Genomic DNA, 26940 nt, shown 5'->3' with positions numbered 1-26940 from the left:
TGCCAGCCTACACCACAGCCATAGCAATGTGGCATCCGAGCCTCATCTGCAACCTGCACCACAGCTCATGGGCAATGCTGGGTCCCCAACCCACTAAGCGAGACCAGGGATTGAACCTGCATCTTCATGGATACTAGTCAGATTCATTTCTGCTGTAGACAGGGAATTCACCTGTCTACATTTTTAAATATTGTGAAAGAATTGTTTATTTCCTACTACTTGTCTATACCCATACAACTTTTCCAAGGTCTTAAAATGCCCAAGAGTGAAACTCATGTCACATTATATTTAGTGATTATAATAATAGTGTTTACTGTACCTCTGTGAACATTGACTCCCAGATGGGGTGCAGAGCCAACTTAACAGTTTCTAGGGAACACCTTGCTAGGCCCTGTTAGTTCTTCGGGGGGTGGGAGGAGCTGCATTCTGGCAATGCAGAAGTTCCCTGACCAGGGATCAGACCCTCGCCACTGCCACAGTAGTGACTATAGCCACAGCAGTGACAACCCTGGAACCTTCACCTGCTGAGCCACCAAGAGGCTCCCCTGTTAGTTTTAGCAGACCCTGATTTTATTCCTGTAAGATACTTTTCCCAGAAAGTCCTGGGACATAACACAAACATGAATTCACTTCTTGGCTCTGCCACTTGGAGTCCCTTGAATGGGTGGGGAATGTTAATCTCCTTCTCTTCAGTTTGAAGAAAAGAAGGGCACCGTCCTCTCAGGGTCGGTGGCAGCCTTTTGTTGTCATCTTCCCTGTAAGTCCAAATAGTGGTATCTGGCACCAGAAGGAACTGAATTTTAGTCAGATGTGAGATAATTTCTAACCAGGGGCATATACACAAGATTCAAATTGGGAATTTTGTGTGACTTTGTTTTTCATTTTGAAATACAGACTCTTGAGCTGTGGAAGAAATTGGTATCGCCCACTAAATAGTCATGCTACTCTGCTAGACAAATACTGGACTAAAATTCGCCTGGACAACATGGATAAGGCAGAGCTGAATGAGGTATGTGGTATTAGAAAGTATGCTTTCTTTCTTTTTTTTTTTTCTTTTTATTATTAAAAGTTCTAGAATTACATGTAAATAAGTAATAAATAGCCTGTTGAATCACCGAAATACTTATCACCCTAATATTAACAATTCATGTGCTAACATTTTACTGTATTAAGTTCATCTCATATTTTTTATTTGCTAATATATTTGAAAGCAAACCTCATAACATTTCACCCCAAATACTTTTCATGCATCTCCCTAGGGCATTTCCATATACAACCATAATATCATTATTAAACTCAGCAAAATGAATAGTAATTCCTCAGTAGCATTTAATTCTCAGACCATACTTAAATTTCCTCCAGTTGTCCTCAAAGATAAATCTTTTTTTATCACCAAGTTGATCTGTAACAAATATCTTTCACATTTAACAACTTCATGCACATTTTGATCTGGGTATTAATGAAAATTGAGATGACTTATAGATTTTATGTGTTGATTCACTCTGTAGTATCACTGGTTATTCTCCTTTGTTAAGAGGTGGCCTCACTTTACTACGCTGCCAACCTCCCACCTCCACATGTATCCATCCCCTCCTCACTTGGGAAGCTTCCATCTCCCAGGGCTTTACCTCGAAGAGCAACAAATAAAGCCTTGTCAGTTATTGCTTGTCATGGGAGGGATGCTTTCCTTTTTCTTGGTGTAAGTTTTAGATAAATGTCACATGAAAAACTTTTCAAATACTTTACCTGACCGTTTAGATGTTTTTTAGCAGAGGGGGTTTGGGAGTTCATTGTCCCACTGGCAGAACCTTGGTTATGTAATCTCTAGGAAGCTTTGCCTTGATGCTTGGTTTTATAACTCTTGTAGCCTGTTGTGTACTTGTGAGTTTCTTATGTTACTGTAGTTCCCAGTTGTGTACTTGTGTGCCCTACACATCTTTCTTTCTCACTCTGCAGCAGGCAGGGCTGGCCATGTCAGCTTTGATTTTGCGTATCTACTTCTTACCCTAGGTGGGGTTTCTTGAGAGTGGGCTCCATTCCTTATTTTGTTTTGTCCCCATCTCTGTAACAGTGCCTGGCACAAAGTAGATGCTTTTTTTTTTTTTCTTTTTAGGGCTACACCCACAGCATATGGAGGATCCCAGGCTAGGAGTTGAATTGGAGCTACAGCTGCCGGCCTACACCACAGCCACAGCAACGTCAGATCTGAGCCGTGTCTGGTACCTATACCACAGCTCACAGCAACGCTGAATTCTTAACCTACTGAGTGAGGCCAGGGATCAAACCCTCAACCTCATAGTTCCTAGTCAGATTCATTTATGCTGCGCCAGACGGGAACTCCAAAGTAGATGCTTAATAAATTCTTATTAAAGGAATGACTCTCCCAAATACACATCAAATTGGTAACTATATCTTGTCAGATTAATTTATTATGTGATACTGTGTTTAAATTTTGGTATTTATAATAACAAGACATATTTTTTAGCTAAGGTAGAAAATTACTAATTGATAGATACATATAAATCTCTATTCTGAGCTTTTTTCCCAAATAACTGAGCTCTTAGTAAAGTGTTAAACCTAACAGTTTTTTTCCAAGTAAAAGTAGCTTATTTTCATCTTGATCATAAATATACATGCTCATATCTTGGGATTACTACTCAGCAATAAAACAGAATGAACTACTGTTATGTATAGTAATGTCTAGATGAATTTCAAAAACATTACACTGAATAAGCAAAACCAAACTACACATTACATCCCATATGATTCCATATATTGACAAACTTGAAAGCAAAACTTTAGAGATTAGAACCAGCTTCATGATTCCCAGTGACGAGGGTGGGGGAAGGGAGTGATTAGAAAGGTACACAAGGCAACTTTTTGTTTTAGGGGTAGTGGAAATAAGTCTATTTTGTTTGTGGTGTTCAAGGTCCATAAACATGATCAGTTTTGAAAACGTTTCGTCTGTACCCAAAAATGTGTATTCTGTTTTTGAAAGATCCACATGAGTATCCATTAAATTGAATTTTTGTTTTTTTTTTTTTTTTTGGTCCCCCCTTCTTTCCATTGCATATGGCATTCCCAGGCTAAGGATCAGATTTGGGCTATGGTTCCTTCCCAGCCAAGCTATAGCTGTGATCCTTAACCCACTGTGGTGGGCCGGGTATTGAACCTGTGTCCCAGTGTTGCAAAGATGCTGCCAATCCCATTGTGCCACAGCAGGAACTCTAGAATTTGTTGGTTTTATTATTTTCTTCTGTCCTTAATATATATATATTTTTTGTATTTAGTCCTTTTAGGGCTGCACCCACGGCATATGGAGGTTCCCAGGCTGGAGGCCTAATCAGAGCTGTTGCTGCCAGCCTATGCCAGAGCCACAGCAACACCAGATCCAAGCTGTGTCTGTGACCTACACCACAGCTCACAGCAACGCCAGATCCTTAACCCACTGAGCAAGGCTAGGGATCGAACACACAACCTCATGGTTCCTGTCAGATTTGTTTCCGCTGCGCCACTACAGGAACTCTGCGTCCTTAATTTTTAATAATCTGAAGTGTGTTCTTTATAATATTTGTTCTAAAATCCTTCAGTTAATAAAATATGAAAAGGTAAAATCTGTGAGATCTACTACTTGATGCTGTTAAAGGATTTTAAGTTTTTTTTCCTTTATTTTTGTAATGGATATTATTTAATATATACTAAATATGTGGATATTTCATGTTAATTGGAATCACAGTGTACTTCTTTTCAAGCTAATATAAGTGTATTCAATGGTAGTACTTCTAATATACATGTGATATTTTTCTTCTCAGTCTTTTTTTGTCAGAGTGAGAGTTGCAACATTTATTTCAGGTTCTCTCTTATTTTTTCTTTGTTTTTTTTTTTTTTTTGTTTGTTTTTTTTTTGCCACATAGGTGGTATGTAGAAAATCCTGGGCTAGGGATCGAACCTCTGCCACACAGCAGCAACCAGAGCCATGTGGTGAGTACACAGGAGTCTCAACCCACTAGGCCATCAGATAGTCTTTTTTTTTTTTGTCTTGTCTTTTTGCTATTTCTTGGGCCGCTCCCACGGCATATGGAGGTTCCCAGGCTAGGGGTCTAATCAGAGCTGTAGCCACCGGCCTAAGCCAGAGCCACAGCAACTCGGGATCCGAGCCGTGTCTGCAGTCTACACCACAGCTCACGGCAGCGCTGGATCGTCAACCCACTGAGTAAGGCCAGGGACCGAACCTGCAACCTCATGGTTCCTAGTCGGATTCGTTAACCACTGCGCCACGACGGGAACTCCCCAGATAGTCTTAACTGAACAAATCCGTATCATAAAAACTTGCAACCAATATTAGAAGAACCAAGTATTATACTGCACAAAATGCTCGATAGTTATCAAAGTGAATGGGACTAGATCTTTTGCTTTTTATATATATTTTTTATTTTTTATTTTTATATGTTTGCTTTTTAAGGCTGCACCCATGGCATATGGAGGTTCCCAAGCTAGGGGTCTATTGGGAGCTACAGCTGCCAGCCTATACCACAGCCACAGCAAAGTGGGATCTGAGCCGTGACTGTGACCTACACCACACCTCATGGCAATGCCATATCCTTAACCCACTGAGCGAGGCCAGGGATTGAACATGCATCCTCATGGATACTAATCGGGTCCATTTCTGCTGAGCCAGGACGGGAACTCCCAGAGAAATCCATTTTTGGTTGACAGGTATCAGCAGCAGTTTACATGTGCTTTTAAAAATCATCATGCCTGCTGCTAAATTTTCTTTGCTTTTTTTTCTCCTCTGTCAGGTTCTTCAAAACAAATATCCCAGCTTATCAGCAGCAACTGATCACCTGCTTGACATTTACATCCAACTTACTGGAGAGAAGCATCACCCTCTGAGTGATAGTTCTGTTGGAGGGGAACAGGCACCTGAGGATGGCTCAGAAGCCAGAAGAGAAAACAAAAGCCTAAGCCTCGAGGGAAGAGAATTGTCTCTAAGGTACTGGTCTAAACACTTTGGAATTGGGTATTTTAAAAACTGCTTCCCTCAGGGAGTTCCCATCTGGCTCAGTGGTTAACGAATCCAACTAGGAACCAGGAGGTTGAGGGTTCGATCCCTGGCTTTGTTCAGTGGGTTGGGGATCTGGTGTTGCCGTGAGCTGTGGTGTAGATCGCAGACGCGGCTCAGATCCCACGTTGCTGTGGCTCTGGTGTAGGCTGGTGGCTGCAGCTCTGATTCGACCCCTCGCTTGGGAACCTCCATGTGCCACGGGAGCGGCCCTGGAAATGGCAAAAAGACAAAAACAAAACTGCTTCCCTCAGAAGTTACCAGCTTGAACTGAAGAGTTTTAAGAAGTTAGGTTTTTTTTTTAAGGGCTGTGTATGTGGCGTATGGAAGTTCCCAGGCTAAGGTTCCAACAGAGTTATAGCTGCCAGCCTACACTCTCTGAGCTTAATGTGTGACCTACACTGTAGCTCTTGGCAATGTCAGATCCTTAACCCACTGAGTGGCTCAGGGATTGAACCTGCATCCTCATGGATACTAGTTGGGCTTGTTTCTGTTGAGCCACAGTGGGAACTCCGAAAGGTAGGTTTTGAAATCAGACCTTTGGGATGCTTCACAGTGCCTGATCTCTTTTTGAGATCTGTAGTTATTGAATGGGAAAGCTTCAAAAGGTAATTTTTTTTAATTAACTTTTTTTACCTTCCAGTTTTATTGAGATATAATTGACATACAGTACTAAGTTTACAGTATTTGGCATAATGTTTTGACGTTCATCATGAAATGATTACTATATCCATTATCTTACAGATTAAAATTGTAGAAATAATAAAATAATTTTCTTGTGATAAGAATTCTTTTTTTTTTTTGTCTTTTGTCTTTTTTGTTGTTGTTTTTTTGTTGTTGTTGTTGTTGTTGTTGTTGCTATTTCTTGGGCCACTCCGTGGCATATGGAGGTTCCCAGGCTAGGGGTTGAATCGGAGCTGTAGCCACTGGCCTACACCACAGCCACAGCAACGCGGGATCCGAGCCGTGTCTGCAACCTACACCACAGCTCACGGCAACGCCGGATCGTTAACCCACTGAGCAAGGGCAGGGACCAAACCCGCAACCTCATGGTTCCTAGTCGGATTTGTTAACCACTGCGCCACGACGGGAACTCCAGAATTCTTAACCTTCTGTATATAACATATGGCAGTGTTAATTATATTTATCATAATACATTACATACCTAGGACTTAATTATCTTGTAACTGGAAGCTTAACACATAATTTTAAAAGCCAAAAGTGGGAATGGTTACTGACATAATTCTTTCACCAGGTGTCCTTTTGTGATACCTGGACTTGTACTTAAGAGTCATGGGTTTTGCTGTATATATTAAGTTCTCTGCCTTTGTGCTTCATTCTCAGCGTTTGGTTTGCTGTTTGGAAATGAAAATTAGGAGTGTGCAGCCCAGGAGTTCCCTGGTAGTGCAGTGGGTTAAGGATCTGGCATTGTCACTGTGGCCTGGGGCCACTGTTGGTGTGGGTTCAATCCCTGGCCCAGGAACTTCCGAATGTCATGGGTACAACCAAATTGAAAAAAAGAAAAGAAATGGACAACCCCCCTCAGTTTTGCTCTGAGAATTAAATTGCTCCCTGTTCCCCATCTCTTGCTAACTTGTCTGGCATGGATGAGGGAGAGAAGTGTGATAGGTCACTTTCTGGTGAGGGTAGGGACAATTCCCAGACTTAAGTAAACTCTTATGCCTTTGATGTCTTTGACTTACAGTCTTTATTTCTTGCCGCCTCCCCCCCCCCTTTTTAAAGGGATCTACTGAATTGGTGTAATAGGATTGCCCACAGCTTTGACAGTCTGTCTTCATCAGCATCATTAAATATTTTTCAAGAGGTAAGATACAGTCTTCCTGCTTGTTTTTTCTGTCCTCTATAAGGCTGTTGACTTCCACTGTTATTTTCGATTTCTTGACTGCTATGAAAATTTTTTCTTTTATATAGGTACTGTTTATTATCCTTGGCTACTTAAAACTAAAGTTTTAGTTGCTTTAAAACTATTTGGGTATATGGAGTTCCCATTTTGGCTCATCGGGTTAAGAATCTGACTAGTATCCATGAGGATGCGTGTTCGATCCCTGGCCTCGCTCAGTGGGTTAAGGATATGGCATTGCCGAAAATTGTGGTGTAGGTCGCAGATGTGGCTCATATTGAGCATTGCTGTGACTTGGCATAGGCTGGCAACTGTAGCTCCAATTCATCCATATGCTGCATGCGTAGCCCTAAAAAGAAAAAAAACAAAACTAATTGGGCATAGTAAATATTATGTGGTTTCGAAATGGGTAACTAATTTCAAATAAGTTTATTTTGAAATAGGTAAAACAGATGCTGAAGTTAAAGGTAAAATGAAAAGGAAATCTCTCAGGTGATAATGTAAAATATAAAGTGTTTCTAAGATGTTATAGTATTTATTTCTGTATATAATTTTTTAGTCTATTTGTAGATTTGTATTTGTCTAATCCCACCACTTGCTTCGGTTGGGCTTTTTAACTGTGGTCCAGAGAAATTTACACGGGGTTATAGAGTATATCTTTGTATGCTGGGCTTGGGGGAAAATGTGTTGTGTGTGGCGGGGAAGCCCTGTTGAATTACACCCAACCTCTGAGTGGAGACAGTCAGTAAAATGCAAGGGAAGCTGCGGTAGTAGTCGTCATCATTAGTGAAAGGCAGCTACCACAAGATCTGCAACTCCATTGATGGAGTTCCCATTGTGGTTCAGCGGTAACGAACCCAACTAATATCGTGAGGATGCAGTTAGGATTGTGAGCTGGGGTGTAGCTCACAGATTTGGAGTTGCTTGGTGTAAGCAGGCAGCTGCAGCTTGGATCCCACCCCTAGCCTGGGAACTTTCATATGCCACGGGTGTGGCCCTGAAAAGACCAAAAAAATAAAAAGACTCCTATATTTATCTATTGATTTGAATGATCGCATCCTATCTAAATATATTACGGTATTTCCTAACATATTAGGTAATTTCCTTTACAGAGGATTTTTAAGTTATTCTATCACAGGCACCTTTGTACCTCATTATATCATTTTGGGTCCAAGGTAGAAGCAAAAGTAAAATATGCAATAAAAACAAAAGCAGGGATATGCCTCACATTCATTTTATAAGAACATGAAAGTCTGGATTTAGTGAAATCACTCTTTTGATTCTAGCTATGGATGAGTTTTCTTTGTTTCTTTCCCAAGTTCCTTCAGGGCCCACTGGCCCACCTTTGGGAGTGGCTGTTCTCAACTTGACATCTTTTGTTCTGTCCCCTTAACCACAGCCCAGAGATATCTGAAATAATGCCCGGAAGAAGAAAGGTAGAAAGGTAGAATATCAAGATATAAGTCATAAAGGTGAAGGGGAAGGTGCATGCAGCCTTGCATGCATTTTACAGAAGTTTGCTGCTGGTCTTATGAAGGTTACTACTAGTCACAGACATCAGACATCATTGAAGGATTTTGGTGTTTTTCTAGATGGGAGGAGATGCAAGATTTGGGCTCATAAAAATCTTCTCCTAAAAGTGTCTTAACTATCTGAAGACCTTTTCTTCCAGTTTTCCCAGAGCACAGAGTGCCTCACTCCTGGTCTCCACCCCGAGCTCTGCTCAGGGGGTGTTGCTGGTCGGCAGCTGCAGTTTCTCATGTTTTTATTCCGTGTAGAGGCTGATGACCAGTGCCAAACATCAGTTCACATATCCATGGGGACTCGAGTTTGGTCCCTGGCCTTGCTCAGTGGCTTAAGGATCTGGCTTTGCTGTGAGCTGTGGTATAGGTCATAGGATCTGGTTTTGCTGTGGCATAGACCAGAAGCTGTAGCTCCAATTTGACTCCTTGCCTGGGAACTTCCATATGCTGCAGGTGCAGTCCTAAAAAGACAAAAAAAGAAAAAAGGCATGTATCTTGTTGTCCTATCAGTAGTTGCTGAGATTGAGTACTGGGTTTTAGGGTAATGATATTATAATCCCCTTGTTGCGTACCAGGAGTTTCCCTTTACATCTAGAAAATAACTTTTCGGTATTATCTCCACTGTCTTAGAGTCATTTCCCCTCAAGAATTAATGCCTTATACCCAAGAATACCGTATACCCAAGAATTAATGCCAATTGCTATTTCTGCTTGAATTTTGGATTTGCCAACTGCAGGGTTGTGTGTGTGTTTCTAGTTAACATTTTGATAGTAAAACCTTCACATTTTTTGTGTACTCTGTTATGGTAAGGTCCCTGAGTCTAGGGTTGGTACTTTGTTTGTAATCTCCTTAGTCTTTCTTGCAGAAATGTTCCTGCTGGATTTTATGTTCTTCCCTTTTGCGGCTTCTATAGTGACACTGTTATTAATGTATTACTTTAAAATCAGTTAGCATTTACTTTGGTTATTTTAATAGGCTCTGGACTGTTTCACAGCAATGCTTTCTAAGCCCATGAGCAAACTGAAAATGGCAGAAATCATCGGAAGCAAACTGAACATTTCCAAGAAGAAGGTATGTAGTGCTCTCTTCCTCCTTGAAAGAAAGCTGGGATATTGAGCTTATGCTGGTCTCTGCTTCTTACCTAGAACATCTTTGCAGATAACAGCCTCCTCTGTCAAAGCTGGTGGTTTCATCGCTGCCTCTTGTGTCTCCTAGATAAGTGGTTCCCATGTGTTCCACATGCTTATAGTGAGCTTCCTGGCATCTTTTGTCATGTGCTCCCCTTATTTCCAGTGTTGAAGGAGGATGCTGTTTTCTGGGTTGTGGACTCTGAACTCTAACACCTTTGTCTGTAGTTTTATGCACAATTAAGATTTTTTTTTTCCAATCTTTTTTTTTTTTTTTTTTTTTGCCTTTTAGGGCTGCACCCACCGTACATGGAGGTTCCCAGGCTAAGGGTCCAATTGGAGCTACAGCTGCTGGCCTACGCCACAGTCACAGCAATGCAGGATCCAAGCGTGTCTACAACCTACACCACAGCTCACAGCAACGCCAGATCCTTAACCCATTGAGCTCAGCCAGGGATCGAACCCTCAACCTCATGGTTCCTAGTCAGATTTGTTGCTGCTGCGTCACGACAGGAACTCCAAGATTTTTTACAACTTTTTATAATTAATGTCTTCAAATAGCAAAGAAGTTGAAAAGTGTCAGTGAATACCTGTATACCCACCACTTAGGTTCATTGTTATTACTGGTAATATTTTGCCCTTCCTGTTTTATTTCAAAATATGTATTTCTGGAGGAGAAAGCCCTCAGCAATGGTGATGGTACCTGCAGAAATATATGGGACCCATTTGGGCCGATAACTGGTGTTCCCAAATGAATGATGACCAAAAAAGCCTTATTTGGGAACCGAGACCGTTAGAGGTATTCCTTAGGTGTCTGAATCTGTTGGGATGGTTTTGGCTGCAGGTAACACCTGCTAAGAGGGGCTTAAACAGTAAGTGTATTAATTATAGTAGACAAGAGAAATTACACTACCACGATTGGCTTAGATTGGTCATGTTCAGCCCCTTTGGGTTGAAGGAGTTGTCCACCTGAGCAGTTTGCCCCCTTTCACTCCTGCCCCAAATGCTGAGCAAAATCTGGGTTCTTTGGGTCAGTGATAAGGAAAAGGCTGGTGGGTTGATGTCCTGGCCATCTGTCACACCTTCTGTTTCTGCTTTGGCTGTTGTTAGATGTATCATGGTTTATTCAAGTCGCTGTTTCTTCCATTATGTTAGACATTTAAAACAAGGTAAAGCAGAGCTGAAGAAAAATTACCTTTTTTCCGTATTTTTTAGGAGTTAAGCTTTCTGTTCACTGTGTTCATTTTATATAGGTAGATAGAGCTTATTTGAGTGAATATAAAGCAGTGTTTTGAAAAACATCAGAATTTTGGGGAATTTAAAAAAAAATGTAATTAAAAGCTAACTTGACTGTCTTAGAAACAGAAAGTGTCCTTAGTTGAGGGCATGTGAGAGGAACACAGTGAGCCTGACAGATGAGGAAGTATTTGAAGAGCATGTACAGTTTACTCCAGTGAAATCTTTCCCCTCCTGTAGGCTGAATTCTTCTGTCAACTTTATAAACCAGAGGTCGTGATCAATGAGCTAGACGTACAAGTGGGTCGAGTGCGGCTCCTACGGAAACAAAGTGAGGCTGTCCACATACAGAGGTAAATGGAGTTCTACTAACCTGAGCACTGTGGGGTCGTCGGGAACTTGATAGAAGGAATATTTATTCTAGCTGCTTATCTCTAAGCAAACATGTGTCTCAACTGTCATCTCTCCATTGTGCAGGGTGGTAAGGCCCAGTGACTTCCCAAAGTGTTCTATGTGAGACTAGATGTTAATAGGGGGAGGAGGACGTGATGAGGGTCCTTAGAGACTCAGAACCAGCAAAGATATCGCTCTCATTTTTTTCTGTTGCAGCTTATTTAACGAAGTAAGTCTCACTTGGAGGTCAGGCTTGGTCCTAATGTTAGTCTGTTAATTCCTTGAAGGCTGAAATTACATAAGATGCTGAGATCCAGATGCCATTTATTACATGTTTGCCCTATGCCCAACATTGTGCTAAATGCTTTTCAGCCTATGTTTTCATGTAGTGGTTACAGTAATCCTGTGAATTAATGTGTGTTGTTAGTGTCCTCAGGCTCTCATAAAAAATTACCATAAATCCCATGGCCCAAAACCACAGACATTTCTTCTCAGTTCTGGAGGCCGAAAGGCAGAAATAAAGGTGCTGGCAGGGCTGTACTCCTCTGCAGACTCTCGCCTGGCAAGATGATGACGCCCGGCAGGCTTTTTAGTGTCTGTGCCTTGTAGCTGCCTACTCCACTCTCTGACTCGTTGTAAGGTCTTCCCTTGTGTATTTCTTTGTATATCCAAATTTCTCTTTATAAGGACACCAGTCACTGGATTTAAGACTGATTCATATCCATATGATATGATTTTAATCTTATTATACCTGTGAAGCCCTTTTTCCAAATAAAGTTACATTCACAGCTTCTGGGTAGACATGAATTTGGGAGGGAAGACCAAAAACTCACTACACCTAGTAACTATTATTATCCAGATTTTACAAGTTAGGAAACTGAGGCCAAGAGAGGTTAAGTAATTTCCCAGGAGGACGAAGGTAGTACAGATAATGTTTTATCTTGTTGGTGTTGTGAATTTCCAGAGCCTCGTAATGCACAAGGTATGAAAATACTCCATGTCTGTAGAAGGAATGAATTGTGCAGTTCATATGTTGTAAGGACATCTGTTATACCATGAAGATAGTCACTCTGAGTTGTCTTTTTTTTTAGTTTAATTTTTATTTTATATTGGAGTATAGTTGATTTACAATGTTGTATTAGTTTCAGGTGTACAGCAGAGTGATTCAGTTGTACATAACACATATATCCATTCTTTTTCAGATTGTTTTCCTGAATAGGTTATTACAGAATATTGAGTAGAGTTCCCTGTGTTCTTGTCAATTTTATGAGCTGTTTTCTTATTCCTGTTTGTTGAGTCTGGAAAATCTAATTCCTCAGAACAACACCAAAGGAAGCTTGCAGCCTGTTTCTCCAGCTGCTTACATACTTTCTCTTCCCAGGGAGAAGCTCACCTTTGCTGCTACAAGGCCATCCTCTGTTCTTATTGAACAGCTTGCGGTGTGTGTTAGCAAAGGGGAGCCCGTGTTGCTGGTGGGAGAGACTGGGACTGGCAAAACCTCCACCGTCCAGTACTTGGCTCATATCACAGGTAACTCCTAGAGGAGCAGTACTCTGCTGCCAGACAAAAACATTTCACACTGACCGCCTTTTAAAATTTTATTTATTTACTCATTTATTTAGTTTTTGCTTTTTAGGGCCACACCGCAGCATATCAAAGTTGCCAGGCTAGGGGTCAAATCAGAGCTGCAGCTGCCAGACTACACCACGGCCACAGCAACGTGGGATCGAGTTGCATTTGTGACCTACACCACAGCACAGGGCAACGCCAGATCCCCGACCCACTGAGCAAGGCCAGGGGTCAAACCCACATCTCATGGATACTAATCAGATTTGTTTTCCATTGAGCCAAAAGAGAAACTTCTGACCACCTTTTTTTAAAAAATAAGAAGTCCAAAAAAATATTAGAGTTTAGAAAGTGCCACCACACTTGCCGTGGAAATAAGCACTGTTAAACAGATTGGTATTAACTTTTGTCAGTTCTACTCTGGTTTGCAAATACATGTACATTTGGTTTTGTTTTGAAAAATTGGGATCATACTCTCTGTATTGCATTTTAATTAAGCAATTGAACATCTTTTTTCTTTCTTTTTTTTTTTTCTTTTTCTCTCTTTTTTTTTTAGGGCTGCACTCATGGCATATGGAGGTTGCCAGGATAAGGGTTGAATTGGAGCTACAGCTGCCAGACTACAGCCTCAGCCACAGTAAGGCCAGATCTGAGTTGCGTCTGTGACCTACACCACAGCGCACGGCAATGCTGGATCCTTAACCCACTGAGTGGGGCCAGAGGTGGAACCTGTGTCCTCATGGATACTAGTTAAGTATGAGCCACAACGGGAACTCTGAAAATTGGACATCTTTAAAAGCAGAACTTTCTCATTACAGTTCTGATGGTAAATAACATTTTACACAGTATGTGTGTATATTTATATTTTTATATATATATTTATATACATATATGTGTGGTTTTTTTTTTTTTTTTTTTTTTTTTGCCATTTCTTGGGCCGCTCCTGCAGCATATGGAGGCTCCCAAGCTAGGGGTCGAATTGGAGCCATGGCCGCCGGCCTACACCACAGCCACAGCAACGCAGGATCCGAGCTGCGTCTGCAACCTACACCACAGCTCACGGCGACTCCAGATCCTTAACCCGCTGAGCGAGGCCAGGGATCGAACCCTAAACCTCACGTTTTCTAATTGGATTCATTAACCACTGAGCCACAACGGGAACTCCTACACTGATATATATATGTATTTAATTCTAATTTATAGACATTGACTTATTGAAGGATTGTTATTGTTTTTAGTTATCTGCTGCTAGAGCACTAATACACAATGAATCTTTCTGGGTTAGGTGAAAATTTTGAAAAGCTAAGATTCTTGGAAATGAGAGGATCAGAGAAAATGCATATTTAAAGATTTACCCTGTGCCCATGTCTTCACATCCTGTAGGATCATACTGAATATTGTCAGCCTTTGCATTTTCAGAATAGTCCTTTTTATTCCCCCTTTTTTATTTAAGGCCACCGTTTGAGGGTTGTCAATATGAATCAGCAAAGTGACACTGCAGACTTGCTTGGAGGGTAAGTATGGTTTAAAATTTTTTTTCTTGTTTTTTGTATTCACCGCTTGAGGTAAGAAATACTGTTTTCCTGTGAAGCTCAAAACTAGCCTTGGGAATACTGCTCGGCCATAAAAAAGAACAAAATAATGCCATTGGCAGCAACATGGATGGAACTAGAGACTCTCTTACTGAGTGAAATAAGTCAGAGAAAGACAAATACCATATGATATCACTCATATCTGTTATGTATATATACAGCACAAATGAATCTTTCCACAGAAAAATCACGGATATGGAGAATAGACTTGTGGTTGTCCAGGGGGAGAGGGAGGAAATGGGAGGGATTGGGAGCTTGGGGTTAGCAGATGCAAACTATTGCTCTTGGAATGGCTTTACAATGAGACCCTGCTGTATAGCACTGAGAACCATGTCTAGATACTTACAACACAGTACGACTATGGGAGAAAAAATTATGTATACAAGTGTGTGTAACTGGGTCCCCATTCTGTACAGTGGGAAAAAAAAAATGTGTTGGGGGAAATAACAATTAAAAAAAAAAAAAAAAAACTTGCCTTGAAAAAAATGTTCAAAGTATTGCCCTCCTACACCATCCCAGCAGGGTATTTGCTAGAATTTATTAAGGAGCTCTTGGGTGTGTAGATGTTTCTGTTCATTTTAAAGAATACTTGAGGTTCTTGTTCTTAAAGATCATGCTAGAAGGGGGAGGAAAACAAAAAGGCAAGTAAATAATCAACTAAGATTTGTGTGTATACTTGTTTATATGAAGCGTTGTTCTGGAGTCACACTGCCTTCAAGCTAGACTCTCCTGCAGTTTGATTATCTTTGAAACATTAAGTATTCTCCAGTGAGATAAGTGGGACCTCACTGTGGTCATTAAAATGCTTTTCTTTCTTGTTAGTTTCATGAACAATTTTAGTCTGCACTTACTATTTTTTTATGGCTGTTCTGTGGCATATGGAAGTTCTCAGGTGAAGGATTGAATACAAGCCACAGCTGCAACCTGTGTGCTGGATCCTTTAACTTACTGTGCCCTGCTGGGGAGCAAACCTGAACCTCCACAGATCACTTCAGTGGATTCTTAACCCACTGCATCACAGTGCGTGTAAGCAGGAACTCCTTTAATTTAAATGAATTAATTCACTAATTCTCTAACCAGAAAAATAAAATGCTAAGAAATAAGAATTTAAATAGTAGGAAATTTTTTTTTTTTGTCCTTTTATGGCTGCACCCATGGCACATGGGGGTTCCCAGGCTAGGGGTCTAATTGGAGCTGTAGCTGCTGGCCTACGCCACAGCCTCAGCAATGCCAGTTCTGAGCCACGTCTACAACCTATACCACAGCTCACGGCAATGCTGGATCCTTAAGCCACTGAGCAATTCCAGGGCTCAAACGCGCAACCTCGTGGTTCCTATTCGGATTCGTTTCTGCTGTGCCACGACAAGAACTCCTAAATAGTAAGAAATTTAAAGTTGAGCCTTGGATGGTCACAAACCATTGCAGTGTCTAAGATTTTTTTTGCCATCCCCCTTCTCCAATGTTTACTCTCTTTGGGGAGCAACCCTTCACTTCTGACCTGCAACACATTGACAAACATGATGTTAAAATGAGTTCCCAACTTAAGATGCTGAAGTAAATCAGTTTAGCTGTTGCATTTTTCTTTGAAAATATCCTGAAAACCTTTTGGTCAACCTTAATAAAATGTGGTTTATCATTAAATATACATTATGTTTATTTAAATGTTAGTTAAATGTCATGATTTTCACTGCTTAGTTTGAAATTTTCAATTTTTTTGTTTTTTATATGATAATGTTTTTACCTTTATAGCCCTTTCAAACACTTGGAGTCGAGAAAATAAGATTTTAAGTATTTTGGTATTATTTCTGATTTTGATTAGAACAAATCTTAGACCTTTTTTTTTCTCTCCAAGGTATGCTTTCCAATTTCTGTTAACTTCAGAAGTTTGTGACTCACATGTTTTCCTTTTGTTTCAGTTACAAACCAGTGGACCACAAGCTTATTTGGCTACCCTTACGGGAGGCATTTGAGGAACTCTTTGCTCAGACATTTTCCAAGAAGCAAAACTTCACATTCTTGGGACACATTCAGACCTGTTACAGGCAGAAACGGTGGCATGATCTCCTCAGACTAATGCAGCATGTGCACAAGTCAGCTGTCAGCAAGGATGGAAAAAAGAGTGAAACTGGTAAGAATGCACCCCACGTTGCCTGGTGGGAGGGCGTGTGGTTAGAATTTAATTAGCAGAATTAGAGTTTGTGGGAAGAATGAAGCAATACAAATTAGAGCTTTCTAGGACTTAGGGCAAAGATGACCAGTTTTGAAGTATTGCTGCCTCCGTGATTCTAGGCAAGATTTCTGTAAAAACAGATAGTTGGTGATGTTGGTGTGCAAGTACTGCTTCGTGATCAGTAAGTCACATATGCGTAGAAGAGGTTATTTCCAGAAAACTAGATTCCAGCAGTGATTGGGGCTTTTCATAGCTTAGTTATCATCTCTGCTTCTTCATCTATAAAATGGGAATAAGAGTACATACCTCAGAGGTTGTTGTGAGGATAAATGAGTTAACATAGGCATATGAATGAACTGATTGGTATAGTGGCTAGTAAATAGTTGGCATTATGTAGGAGTTCGGCCTTAATTTTTTATACTTCTAAGATGAAAGCTTTGTGTGTGTGTTTTCAAGTTACATATTTTACAACTCAAAATGTGTGTTAAATTTTTGTCTTTATTCTTCTCCAGGGTCCCTACTAAAAGAGAAATGGGAAGCATTTGGTCTTAGACTCAACCATGCGCAACAGCAGATGAAGATGACTGAAAGTGCCCTATTGTTTGCATTCGTAGAGGTATTTTTTGTTTGTTTCTCTTTTTGGGGCCAAACCCTAGGCTATGGAGGTTCCCAGACTAGGGGTTGAATCGGAGCTGTAGCTGCCGGCCTATGCCACAGCCACAGCAATGCCAAATCCGGAGCCGCATCTGCAACCTACATTACAGCTCATGGCAATGCCAGATCCTTAACCCACTGAGCAAGGCCAGGGATCAAACCTGCATCCTTGTGGATACTAGTCAGATTCCTTTTCCTGAACAACCACTGCCGGGAACTCCACTCCCTGTAGAGGTATTTTGATTGGTTAAAGGAATGTTGAATTCATGTAAAATGCCAAGTTTAAAGGAGCTGCTGTTTTGTATTCTCTTTATGTTGACATTTTAGGGCCTGTTGTCTAAGACTTGATAAGCACTTAAATAATTCTTTGGGTGGAAGGTTTTTTTTAGATGTCCTTTATAGAAATTATAAAGTATTAAAAATGAAGTACAATTGGGAGTTCCTGTCGTGGCTCAGCGGTTATCGAACCCGACTAGCATCCATGAGGACGCAGGTTCCATCCCTGGCCTCGCTCACTGGGTTAAGGATCCAGCATTGCTGTGAGCTGTGGTGTAGGTCAAAGATGCGGCTCGGATCTGGCGTTGCTGTGGCTCTGGTGTTGGCCAGCGGCTATAGCTCTGATTGGACCCCCTAGCCTGGGAACCTCTATATGCCGCAGGTGCAGCCCTATAAAGCCAAAAAAAAAAAAAAAAAAGAAATGTAGTGTAATTGATTTATGGTGGTATGCTAATTTCTCCTGTACACATAATTCAATTATACAAATATATATTCTCTTTCATTTTCTTTTCATTATGGCTTATTATAGGATATTGAATATAGTTCCTTGTTCTATACAGTAGGACCTTGAATATCTGTTTTATATATAGTAGTTTGTACCTGCAAATCCCAGACTTCTAATTTATCCCTCCCTTCTTTCCCCTTTGGAAATCATAAGTTTGTTTTCTATGTCTGCAAATCTGTTTCTGTTTCTTAAAAGTTCATTTGTGTCATATTTTAGACTCAACATATAAGTGATTTTGTACAGCATTTGCCTTTCTCTCTCTCTCTTTTTTTTTTGTCTTTTTAGGGCCACACCTGTGGCATATGGAGGTTCTCAGGCTAGGGGTCTAATTGGAGCTGTAGCCGCTGGCCAACACCTCAGCCACAGCAACGCTGGCCAACACCTCAGCCACAGCAACGCCAGATCTGAGCTGTGTCTGCGACCTGCACTCCAGCTCACGGTAACACCAGATCCTTAACCCACTGAACAATGCCAGGGATGGAACCTGCGTCCTCGTGGATACTAGTCAGATTCATTTCCACTGTGCCATGACAGGAGCTCCTGTCTTTCTCTTCTACTTAGTTTGATAATCTCTAGGTCCATTCATGTTGCTGCAAATGGCATTATTTCATTCTTTTTTGTGGCTGATTTAGTCATTTATCTGATCTTGATGTAGTCATAACCTGACCCTGTGCTTATTTTGGGTGCTTTCAGTAACCACTTGGTTACCTTTAAATATCTGAATCCATTTTAAGTTATCACTTACCTCACCATCTATATGTGATGGTCTAGTTTATTGTATCTCACTGTTAAGCTCAGAGATATTCCCGTGAAATTTTTGAAAAGTTAACCTGACTTTCATTCTGACAGCCAGTTAGCATTAAGGTGTTAAGGTCATCAATTGAGAGAGGTTTGACCTTACTTCTCTTTCTAACCCTGCTTGCACAGATGCTCTTGGTGAGTGTGTCTATATTTGACATGGATCCTTAATATTTTGCTTTATCTTCTAGGGCACATTAGCTCAGGCTGTGAAGAAAGGAGAATGGATCTTGTTGGATGAGATTAATCTGGCTGCTCCAGAAACATTAGAATGTCTGAGTGGTTTACTTGAAGGCTCCTCTGGCTCTCTAGTGTTGCTGGATCGAGGAGACACAGGTAATACTTGATCCTCTTGGGGTTTGACTTGATGCGAGGCCTTTTGCCCTCTTTAAAGGAAAGTCTTGTTTAGGTGGACTCCATGGGTCTCCCAGTGTGATTTGTTCATTCCATAGGTAGTATTTTCTGCAGTCTTATTGTTAGATGATGTGTGGAATGTAAAGAGTAAGATAATTTGTCAAGGCATTTGGGTTGTGTATAATAGGGACACTCACGCAGTGACCGAATACACACTGGTGAATAAGTGATGAAATGTAAATAGCATGAACAACCACACCACAAAAGGTGGAGGGGTGGAGCTTAAAATAAGTTGTATACGTAGATCTGGACACTGATTTCAGTGGGGTTTCAGAAAAGGCAAGGATGGTTTGAGCAGTTGGTACCAACCTTGCTGAGCCTTGAGGCAGGGTTGTTCAGCCTGGGGTTCGGTGGAGTTAAATAGTCTCTTCCTGGGGAACTGTTGCTGAACACTTATTCCTACAAGTTATTGAGAATTTATATTTCCTCTTAACAGAACCACTGATTCGTCATCCTGACTTCCGTTTATTTGCATGTATGAACCCAGCAACTGATGTAGGCAAAAGAAATCTTCCACCAGGAATAAGGAACAGGTGAGGGGACATGGCCTGGTTCCTGGAAATGTTTTTATTTTATTTTTTGGCCACGCCTGGGGCATGCCAAAGTTCCTGGGCCAGGAATTGAACTTGTGCCACCGCAGTGACCTGAACCATAGCAGTGACAATGCCAGAATGCCAGGTCCTTGATGGCTAGGTCACCAGGGAACTCCAGAAGACTTTTTTTTTTTTCATCTTTTTAGGGCTGCACCCTTGGTGTATGGAGGTTCCCAGGCTAGGGAATTGGAGCTATAGTTGCTAGCCCACATCACAGCCACAGCAATGCTGGATCTGAGCCATCACGGCAATGCCAGATCCTTAAACCCCTTAGCAAGGCCAGGGTTCGAACCCGTGTCCTCTTGGATACTAGTTGGGTTTGTTACCACTGAATCAAAACAGGAACCTCCCCTCCTGAAGACATTTTAAAACTTAAGTTCTCTTTATTGATTGATTGGTGATATTAACATAACCAGCTCTCATAACAATGCTTGAGTTTCTTGACCTCTCATAGAGGAATATTCTTACTTGTCATATTCTTCTTTCTGATAGGAATATAGAAAACTCCAGAATCCTGGGGGATCTTGTCCTTTGAATTGTTTATTATAGCATTTACTGGCTTATGGATATTACTGAAAACAAAAATCTTTCCTCCTTCGAATAGCCTTTTAGCTATTAGAAAACCTTCACATAATGGAGTTCCCATCATGGTGCAGTGGTTAACGAACCCTACTAGTAACCACGAGGTCGCAGGTTTGATCCCTGGCCTCACTCAGCGGGTTAAGGATCCGGCTTTGCTGTGAGCTGTGGTGTAGGTCAAAGACGTGGCTTGGATCCCGCATCGGATCCCACGTTGCTGTGGCTCTGGCGTAGGCCGGTGGCTACAGCTCCGATTCGACCCCTAGCCTGGGAACCTCCATGTGCCGAGGGTGCTGCCCTAGAAAAGACAAAAAGACAAAGAAAACCTTCACATAATGATCTAACAGTATATCATATAACAACATAAGTACATTTTAGGAAAGGAATCCTCTTGGATGAGGCTAATGATTTGTTTGTCTTTTTAGAGACGCACTCACAGCACATGGAGGTTCCTAGGCTAGGGGTCGAATTGTAGCTGTAGTCAGCGAACGCTACAGCCACACCAGATCTAAGCCGTGACTGCGACTTACACCACTGCTCATGGCAAAGCCAGATCCTTTAACCCACTGAGCTGGGCCAGAGATTGAACCTGTGTCCTCATGGATGCTAGTCAGATTCATTTCCACTGAGATACGGCGGGAACTCCCAAGGCTGATAATTTGTAAGAAGACTTTTAAGTTGGAGTTTTCATAATTAAGCACTGACTGATGCAAACGAGATGTTTTATGTATGTAGCATTTGGAAAAAGATAAGTGACCCTGTTTATTGTTGGTAATCTTTTGAATTCTGAGTTTTGAAATAGTGTTAAGACTTTACTAGAGCTCTTCCCCCTTTACAAAAGTAATGAAAGCTTCTTAGGAAAATTTTATTGAGTAGGTATTTTCTTTTGCTCCAACTATTAATTTTTGGTGGTGAGGGAGGTTTTTCCTTGTCATTGCACGTACTTTTTATTAAATGTACTTGTGATCTCTTTCTGAAAATGAGGATGAAAAAGTCTTATTTTTGTTAACTTTTCACAAGGATGTTCAGCTTTATTTCATAAAAGTAACAGTGGTAGATTTTTGATGATTGCATCTCCTTATTTTATTATGTTCAAACTGTTGCACCTTGAAAGGCCTTCACAATTCATATTACAAGCAGGTAAAATAAGTTTGCATAATTTCTCTTTTGTATTTTTGTATTGTCAGAATAGCTGTATTAGCTTCCTCCAAAATGGTTAATAAGGAATAATAATTGTTTTCCAGATTCACAGAACTTTATGTAGAAGAATTGGAAAGTAAAGAAGACTTACAGATTCTCATTGTGGATTATCTGAAAGGCTTGAGTGTGAACAAGAGCACAGTGCAAGGAATCATAACGTGGGTTCTCTTTGGTTTCTCTTGTAAATTTACCCTCTGAACTTAAAAATGTATGCCTTGTGCGTATATATTTTTTGCTTCTTTTTTGCTTCTAACTAGAGAATAATGCTGGCAGCATTACTTAGATTTTATTTTAAAGTTGGAACCTTATGGACTCCCTTGAATTTTCCTAAGGAAACTATAGAGAGAGCTTATGAATCACTACCCATGAGACTATGTAAACAATGTTCTCTTGATTACTTCCATATTCACAGCTGAATCCCTGGTGGAGCTATAAATGGCTTGTGTTTTCATCTGCCTTGATGGACTCCTACTTTTTGCAGTTTGCATACCTAGCTATGTAGAATGTGGCGGAGGAAGGCAGGGAAGGTTGATGTAATTGAACGAGTCCTGTTTGGAGTTAATAGAAGCTTAGCTGAATGAAGTATACAGTGGTTTAAAGCTTGTTGCTTTAATTTGAATATCTTTCCCCTGTTTTTGTATGCAGTTTGCAAAGGGTACAGTCTTTGGTATCAGACACCCCAGATTCTAGTACTTGGCTTCATCAGAAACTAATTCTGTCATCTTGGACATTAACACAATTGATTTTCTCTGTGTCCTCTAAAATGAAATATATAACATGCAGAGGTTTTGAAATTAGATCATATTAATGTTTCACTTTGCTTTTTGTAATTTGCTCATTTTTTTATACAAATTATTATTGAGTTGCTCAGATGCCAGGGATACAGTTGTAACTAAAACAGACAACCCTGGTTCTTTTCGTGGGGCTTTTATTCTTTAGGTGGAGATAATAAATAAGGAGATAGCTACTGTAATTTTGGGTTGTGATAAGAAAAGGAGCACAAAGCAAAATGTTGGAAAATAAGGAGCCCTGTTTGAAATATATTAGTCAGGGAGACATTTGTCAAAATGCTTTGGAATGGTTTGTCATATCACATTCTAAAATTGGAGTACATTTTGTTAGCCAAAAATTCTTGGACAAAGTGTAATTAATACGGTAGTTAAAATTAAAAAAGCTGGAGATAAAGTAGTGTGGCTGAAGGTTGGCTTTTATAAAATGCTGATAGTGCAAGAGGTCAAGTCCCATAATTAAAGCCCCACTTCTGGAATATAGATTCTTCCTACAAAAGAATATCTGGCTAAATTGCAAAGAGACAAGCCAATTCCATTTGGGCAAGAATTTGGGTTTTATCTCTTGGCACGTATTTGGTTATACTTGATTTTGTAGTATCCAGTCATGAATTTCATGAATTTCTGAGTTCTGCACTTGATGTCTCAGTCAGAACTTCTGTCTTGTCATCTTTTGGACATATAAAGTATGTTGTAATGAAAATAGTAATGGTTTCCATGTCATCATGCTTTTTAACATTCTGTCATTGTTGAGTATAATCACATCTATAAACTTTGAAAACACCATTATTTTTGTTTTCTGTGTGCTTATCTGTCACCATTATCCATTACACAGGGACTTAATTTGACTCTGAAACCCAGTGTTCAGATTCAGTGTGTATATATATATATATTTGTCTTTTGTCTTTTTAGGACCGCACCCAAGGCATATGGAGGTTACCAGGCTAGGGGTCGATTCAGAACTTGAGCTGCAGGCCTACACCACAGCCATACCAACTTGGAATCTGAGCTGTGTCTGCAATCTACACCACAACTCATAACGACACTGGATCCTTAACCTGCTGAGCAAGGCCAGGAATTGAACCCTCGTCCTCATGGATGCTAGTCGGGTTTGTTAACCACTGAGCCATGACGGGAACTCTGGATTCAGTATATTCTTTGTCTTTTTTTTTTTTAGGACCGAGTGGCATGTGGAGGTTCCCAGGGTAGGGGTCTAATCGGAACTACAGCTGCTGGCTTACGACGCAGCCATAGCAATGCTAGGTCCGAGCTGTGTCTGCGACTACACCACAGCTCACGGCATTCCTGCGCCACTACAGGAACTCCGTCAGTATATTCTTGATAAGGGCCTCTCATACCTCAGTATCTTTCTGTTAAGAATCAGACGTTTCCCGTCTCTCTCCTCTTTTCATCCTAAAGGAAATTGATCAATTTTCATTTTATTATTTTTGATGCCCTAGGAAGTTGTATTCAGCTTGGCCATTTAAATCTATAAAAATGGCTTCTGGTCCTTCTGTAGAGAAATTGGAACAATAGCAAAATAGTAATACTTACTAGTTAATAAAATCTCCTGAACTGCACTCTCTTTGTAGTTTCTACACAGCTGTGCGGAAAGAGTCTGCGACAAAATTGGTGGACGGGACCGGCCATAGACCTCACTACAGCCTTCGGACTCTCTGTAGGGCCCTTCGATTTGCAGCCTCCAATCCGTGTGGCAGCATCCAGCGCTCGCTCTATGAGGTCCTTATAAAATCTGTGCTTGGTGGGGAGCGGATAGGCCCACAGGGGAGGGGAGGGGGTTGGGAGGCAGGTGCCCGATTTGCCTCTGCTCTCTGTTTAGTCAGATTAGCCCAGAGCATTTCATACTGGAGCTGCCCTGCCCTTTCTCTACCATTGAATCACCTTTAAAAGTTGTTCTGGAAACTAGCACCACCTGAGATTTTGTTCTGAAATCCATTGGCCTGTTATTGCAGAAGGATAATTAGTATTATGTATATCTGTGTTTTTTCCTAGGGCTTTTGTTTGGGTTTCTTAACACAACTTGATCGGGCATCACACCCAATAGTTCAGAAGCTCATTTGTCAACACATTGTCTCTAGCAGTGTTAAAAGTCTGCTGAAGCAGGTAGGTTCTTTTTTTTTTTTTTTTGTCTTTTTTTGCTATTTCTTGGGCCGCACCCGCGGCATATGGAGGTTCCCAGGCTAGGGGTCTAATCGGAGCTGTAGCCACTGGCCTACGCCAGAGCCACAGCAACACGGGATCCGAGCCGCGTCTGCAACCTACACCACAGCTCACGGCAACGCTGGATCATTAACCCACTGAGCAAGGGCAGGGACCGAACCCTGCAACCTCATGGTTCCTAGTCAGATTTGTTAACCACTGCGCCATGACGGGAACTCCAGGTAGGTTCTTTTTGATTTTTGACTTAACACAAATGAAAGACTGAAATACCAAATTTTAGCTGTAATTTTTTTTTTTTTTTTTTTTTTTTGCAGTATGTCCAATTATAAAAATAACTTGTTTGATCTGCAGAATTTAAACATTAGATGGTATCTTGGATGGTGTAAATTCCCAATAATCTTATGCTTTGGAAATATATATATATTTACTTTTTAGAGATAAATTTATAGCTTTATTTGTTTATTTTTTATTTTTATGGCCATAGTTGCAGCATTTGGAACTTCCCTGATTAGGGGTCGAATGGTAGCTGTAGCTACAGGCCTACGCCATAGCTGCAGCAGCACTGGATCCTAGCCGCATCTTTGACCTAAGCTGCAGCTGTGGCAGTGCCGGATCCTTAACCCACTAAATGAGGCCAGAGATCTTCACGGCCACTATGTCAGGGTCTTAACTCCTCTTTGGAGAGTTAAACTACAGATAGTCCTTTCTGTCTAAATTGTGTGTGTGTGTGTTTTTGAATTTTCTCATTCAAATTCTGATTTATCAAGGTAAATTCTAATATAAGCATAGTTCGTTTTATTGCAGTTTGCTTTATTGTGCTTCACAAATACTGCATTTTCTGCAGATTGAAGGTTTGTGGGAACCTTATGTGGTTAGTTGCTGGTTAAAATTTTTTAGCAATAAAGCATTTTAAAATTAAGATACATAGATTTTTTAGATATGTTATTGCATACTTAATAGGTTGTAGCATAGTGTAAATAATTTTTACATGCACTGAGAAACTAAAATTTGTATGACTGGCTTTATTGTAATAATAACTTTATTGCTATGGTGTGAAATTGAACCCACAGTGTCTCCGAGGTATGCCCGTATATATCTAATGTAAGTGATACAAATTAAGACCATCTCAGAAGAATGTTCTGTAGACTTCCTTTTTAGCCTAACTATATTCTGGAAATGTTTTAACGTCTGTGCTAGAGATCACTGTGAAATACTTTCTTTTTTTCTTTGTCTTTTTTAGGGCGTACCTTCGGCATATGGTAGTTCCTAGGCTAGGGGTCATATCAGAGCTATAGCCTATGCCACAGCCGTAGCAACGCCAGATCTAAGCCGAGTATGTGACCTATACCACAGCTCACAGCAACACTGGATCCTTTAACCCACTGATCAAGGCCAGGAATCAAACCTGTGTCCTCATGGATGCTGGTGGAGATGGCTGCCACTGAACCATGACGGGAACTCCTGACATGCTTTCTAATTGTCATACAACATTTGTTGGATGATTATACCATAATTTATTTGCATACCTTTTCTGATTGATGGTTGGGCTTTTTTTTTTTTTTTTTTTTTTTTTTTTTTTTTTTTTTGCTTTCCTTTTCTCTATCATACACAATAGCTATTTCAGTTTGACAGAAGAAATTTCAGAATAGCATGGGACTGAAAGAGGTCGAGAGAAACTGGCTTACCAAACTGGCTTTGTTATATATCAGTTGCTTGCTCTCTAGGAAGAGACATCAGGGCTTGAGGGTAGTCTGAGAAATTATCTTGATTCAAGTTTTCCCTCAAACATACCTATATACACATGAATTTTAAAACCATGTCATTCCTCAGAGTAATTTTATTTTCCTGTTTGTCTGTGGGTTTTAATGTTGAAAGCATCAAGAACAAGGCACAGTTCCTAGTGACAGTTCACGTCCCACTTTACATCCCTCTCTGAAAGAATGCCATAAGTGTCGTGGGACTGTGGGTTACTCTCCTACTTTTGTGATTTTTCAGCCCATTCCAGAACCTAAAGGAGGCCGGCTTATCCAGGTGGAAGGCTACTGGATTTCGGTGGGGGACAAGGAGCCTACAATAGATGAGACGTATATCCTCACGTCTTCTGTCAAGCTGAATCTGAGAGACATAGTCCGAGTAGTCTCTGCAGGGTGAGTGGCCCTTTCCTTGCACTACTCGGACGTCTTACCAGCATAGGCATTGCTGAAAGTCTAGTCTTTTTTTTTTTTTTTTTTTTTTTTTTGTCTTTTTAGGGCCGCACCTGCAACATAGGGAAGTTCCCAGGCTAGAGATTGAATCAGAGCTGCCACAGTGCCACAGCAACTCGGGATGGGAGCCACGTTGGTGACCTATACCACAGCTCACAGCAACACTGATCCTTAACCCACTGGACCCAGGGATCCAACCTGCGTCCTCATGGATGCTA

General features: G+C 40.7%; 1 protein-coding gene across 1 annotated transcript in view; it reads left to right on the top strand.

Annotated features, from left to right (window-relative positions):
• The window catches only part of MDN1 (midasin AAA ATPase 1), a 166141-nt gene that overhangs the window by 31204 nt on the left and 107997 nt on the right, over positions 1 to 26940 (top strand). The window contains 15 exon segments of the mRNA XM_021089975.1: positions 895 to 1009; positions 4800 to 4993; positions 6806 to 6887; positions 9422 to 9517; positions 11050 to 11162; positions 12584 to 12732; positions 14222 to 14282; positions 16277 to 16488; positions 17043 to 17146; positions 18955 to 19099; positions 19614 to 19710; positions 21594 to 21707; positions 23930 to 24077; positions 24351 to 24461; positions 26514 to 26665. Coding sequence (XP_020945634.1) covers positions 895 to 1009; positions 4800 to 4993; positions 6806 to 6887; positions 9422 to 9517; positions 11050 to 11162; positions 12584 to 12732; positions 14222 to 14282; positions 16277 to 16488; positions 17043 to 17146; positions 18955 to 19099; positions 19614 to 19710; positions 21594 to 21707; positions 23930 to 24077; positions 24351 to 24461; positions 26514 to 26665 — 1893 coding nt within the window.

This window comes from Sus scrofa, chromosome 1, assembly GCF_000003025.6.
Source record: "Sus scrofa isolate TJ Tabasco breed Duroc chromosome 1, Sscrofa11.1, whole genome shotgun sequence".
In the NCBI taxonomy this organism is placed as follows: domain Eukaryota; kingdom Metazoa; phylum Chordata; class Mammalia; order Artiodactyla; family Suidae; genus Sus; species Sus scrofa.
Note: the sequence above shows the minus strand (reverse complement) of the source record. Positions and strands in the feature narration are given on the sequence as shown.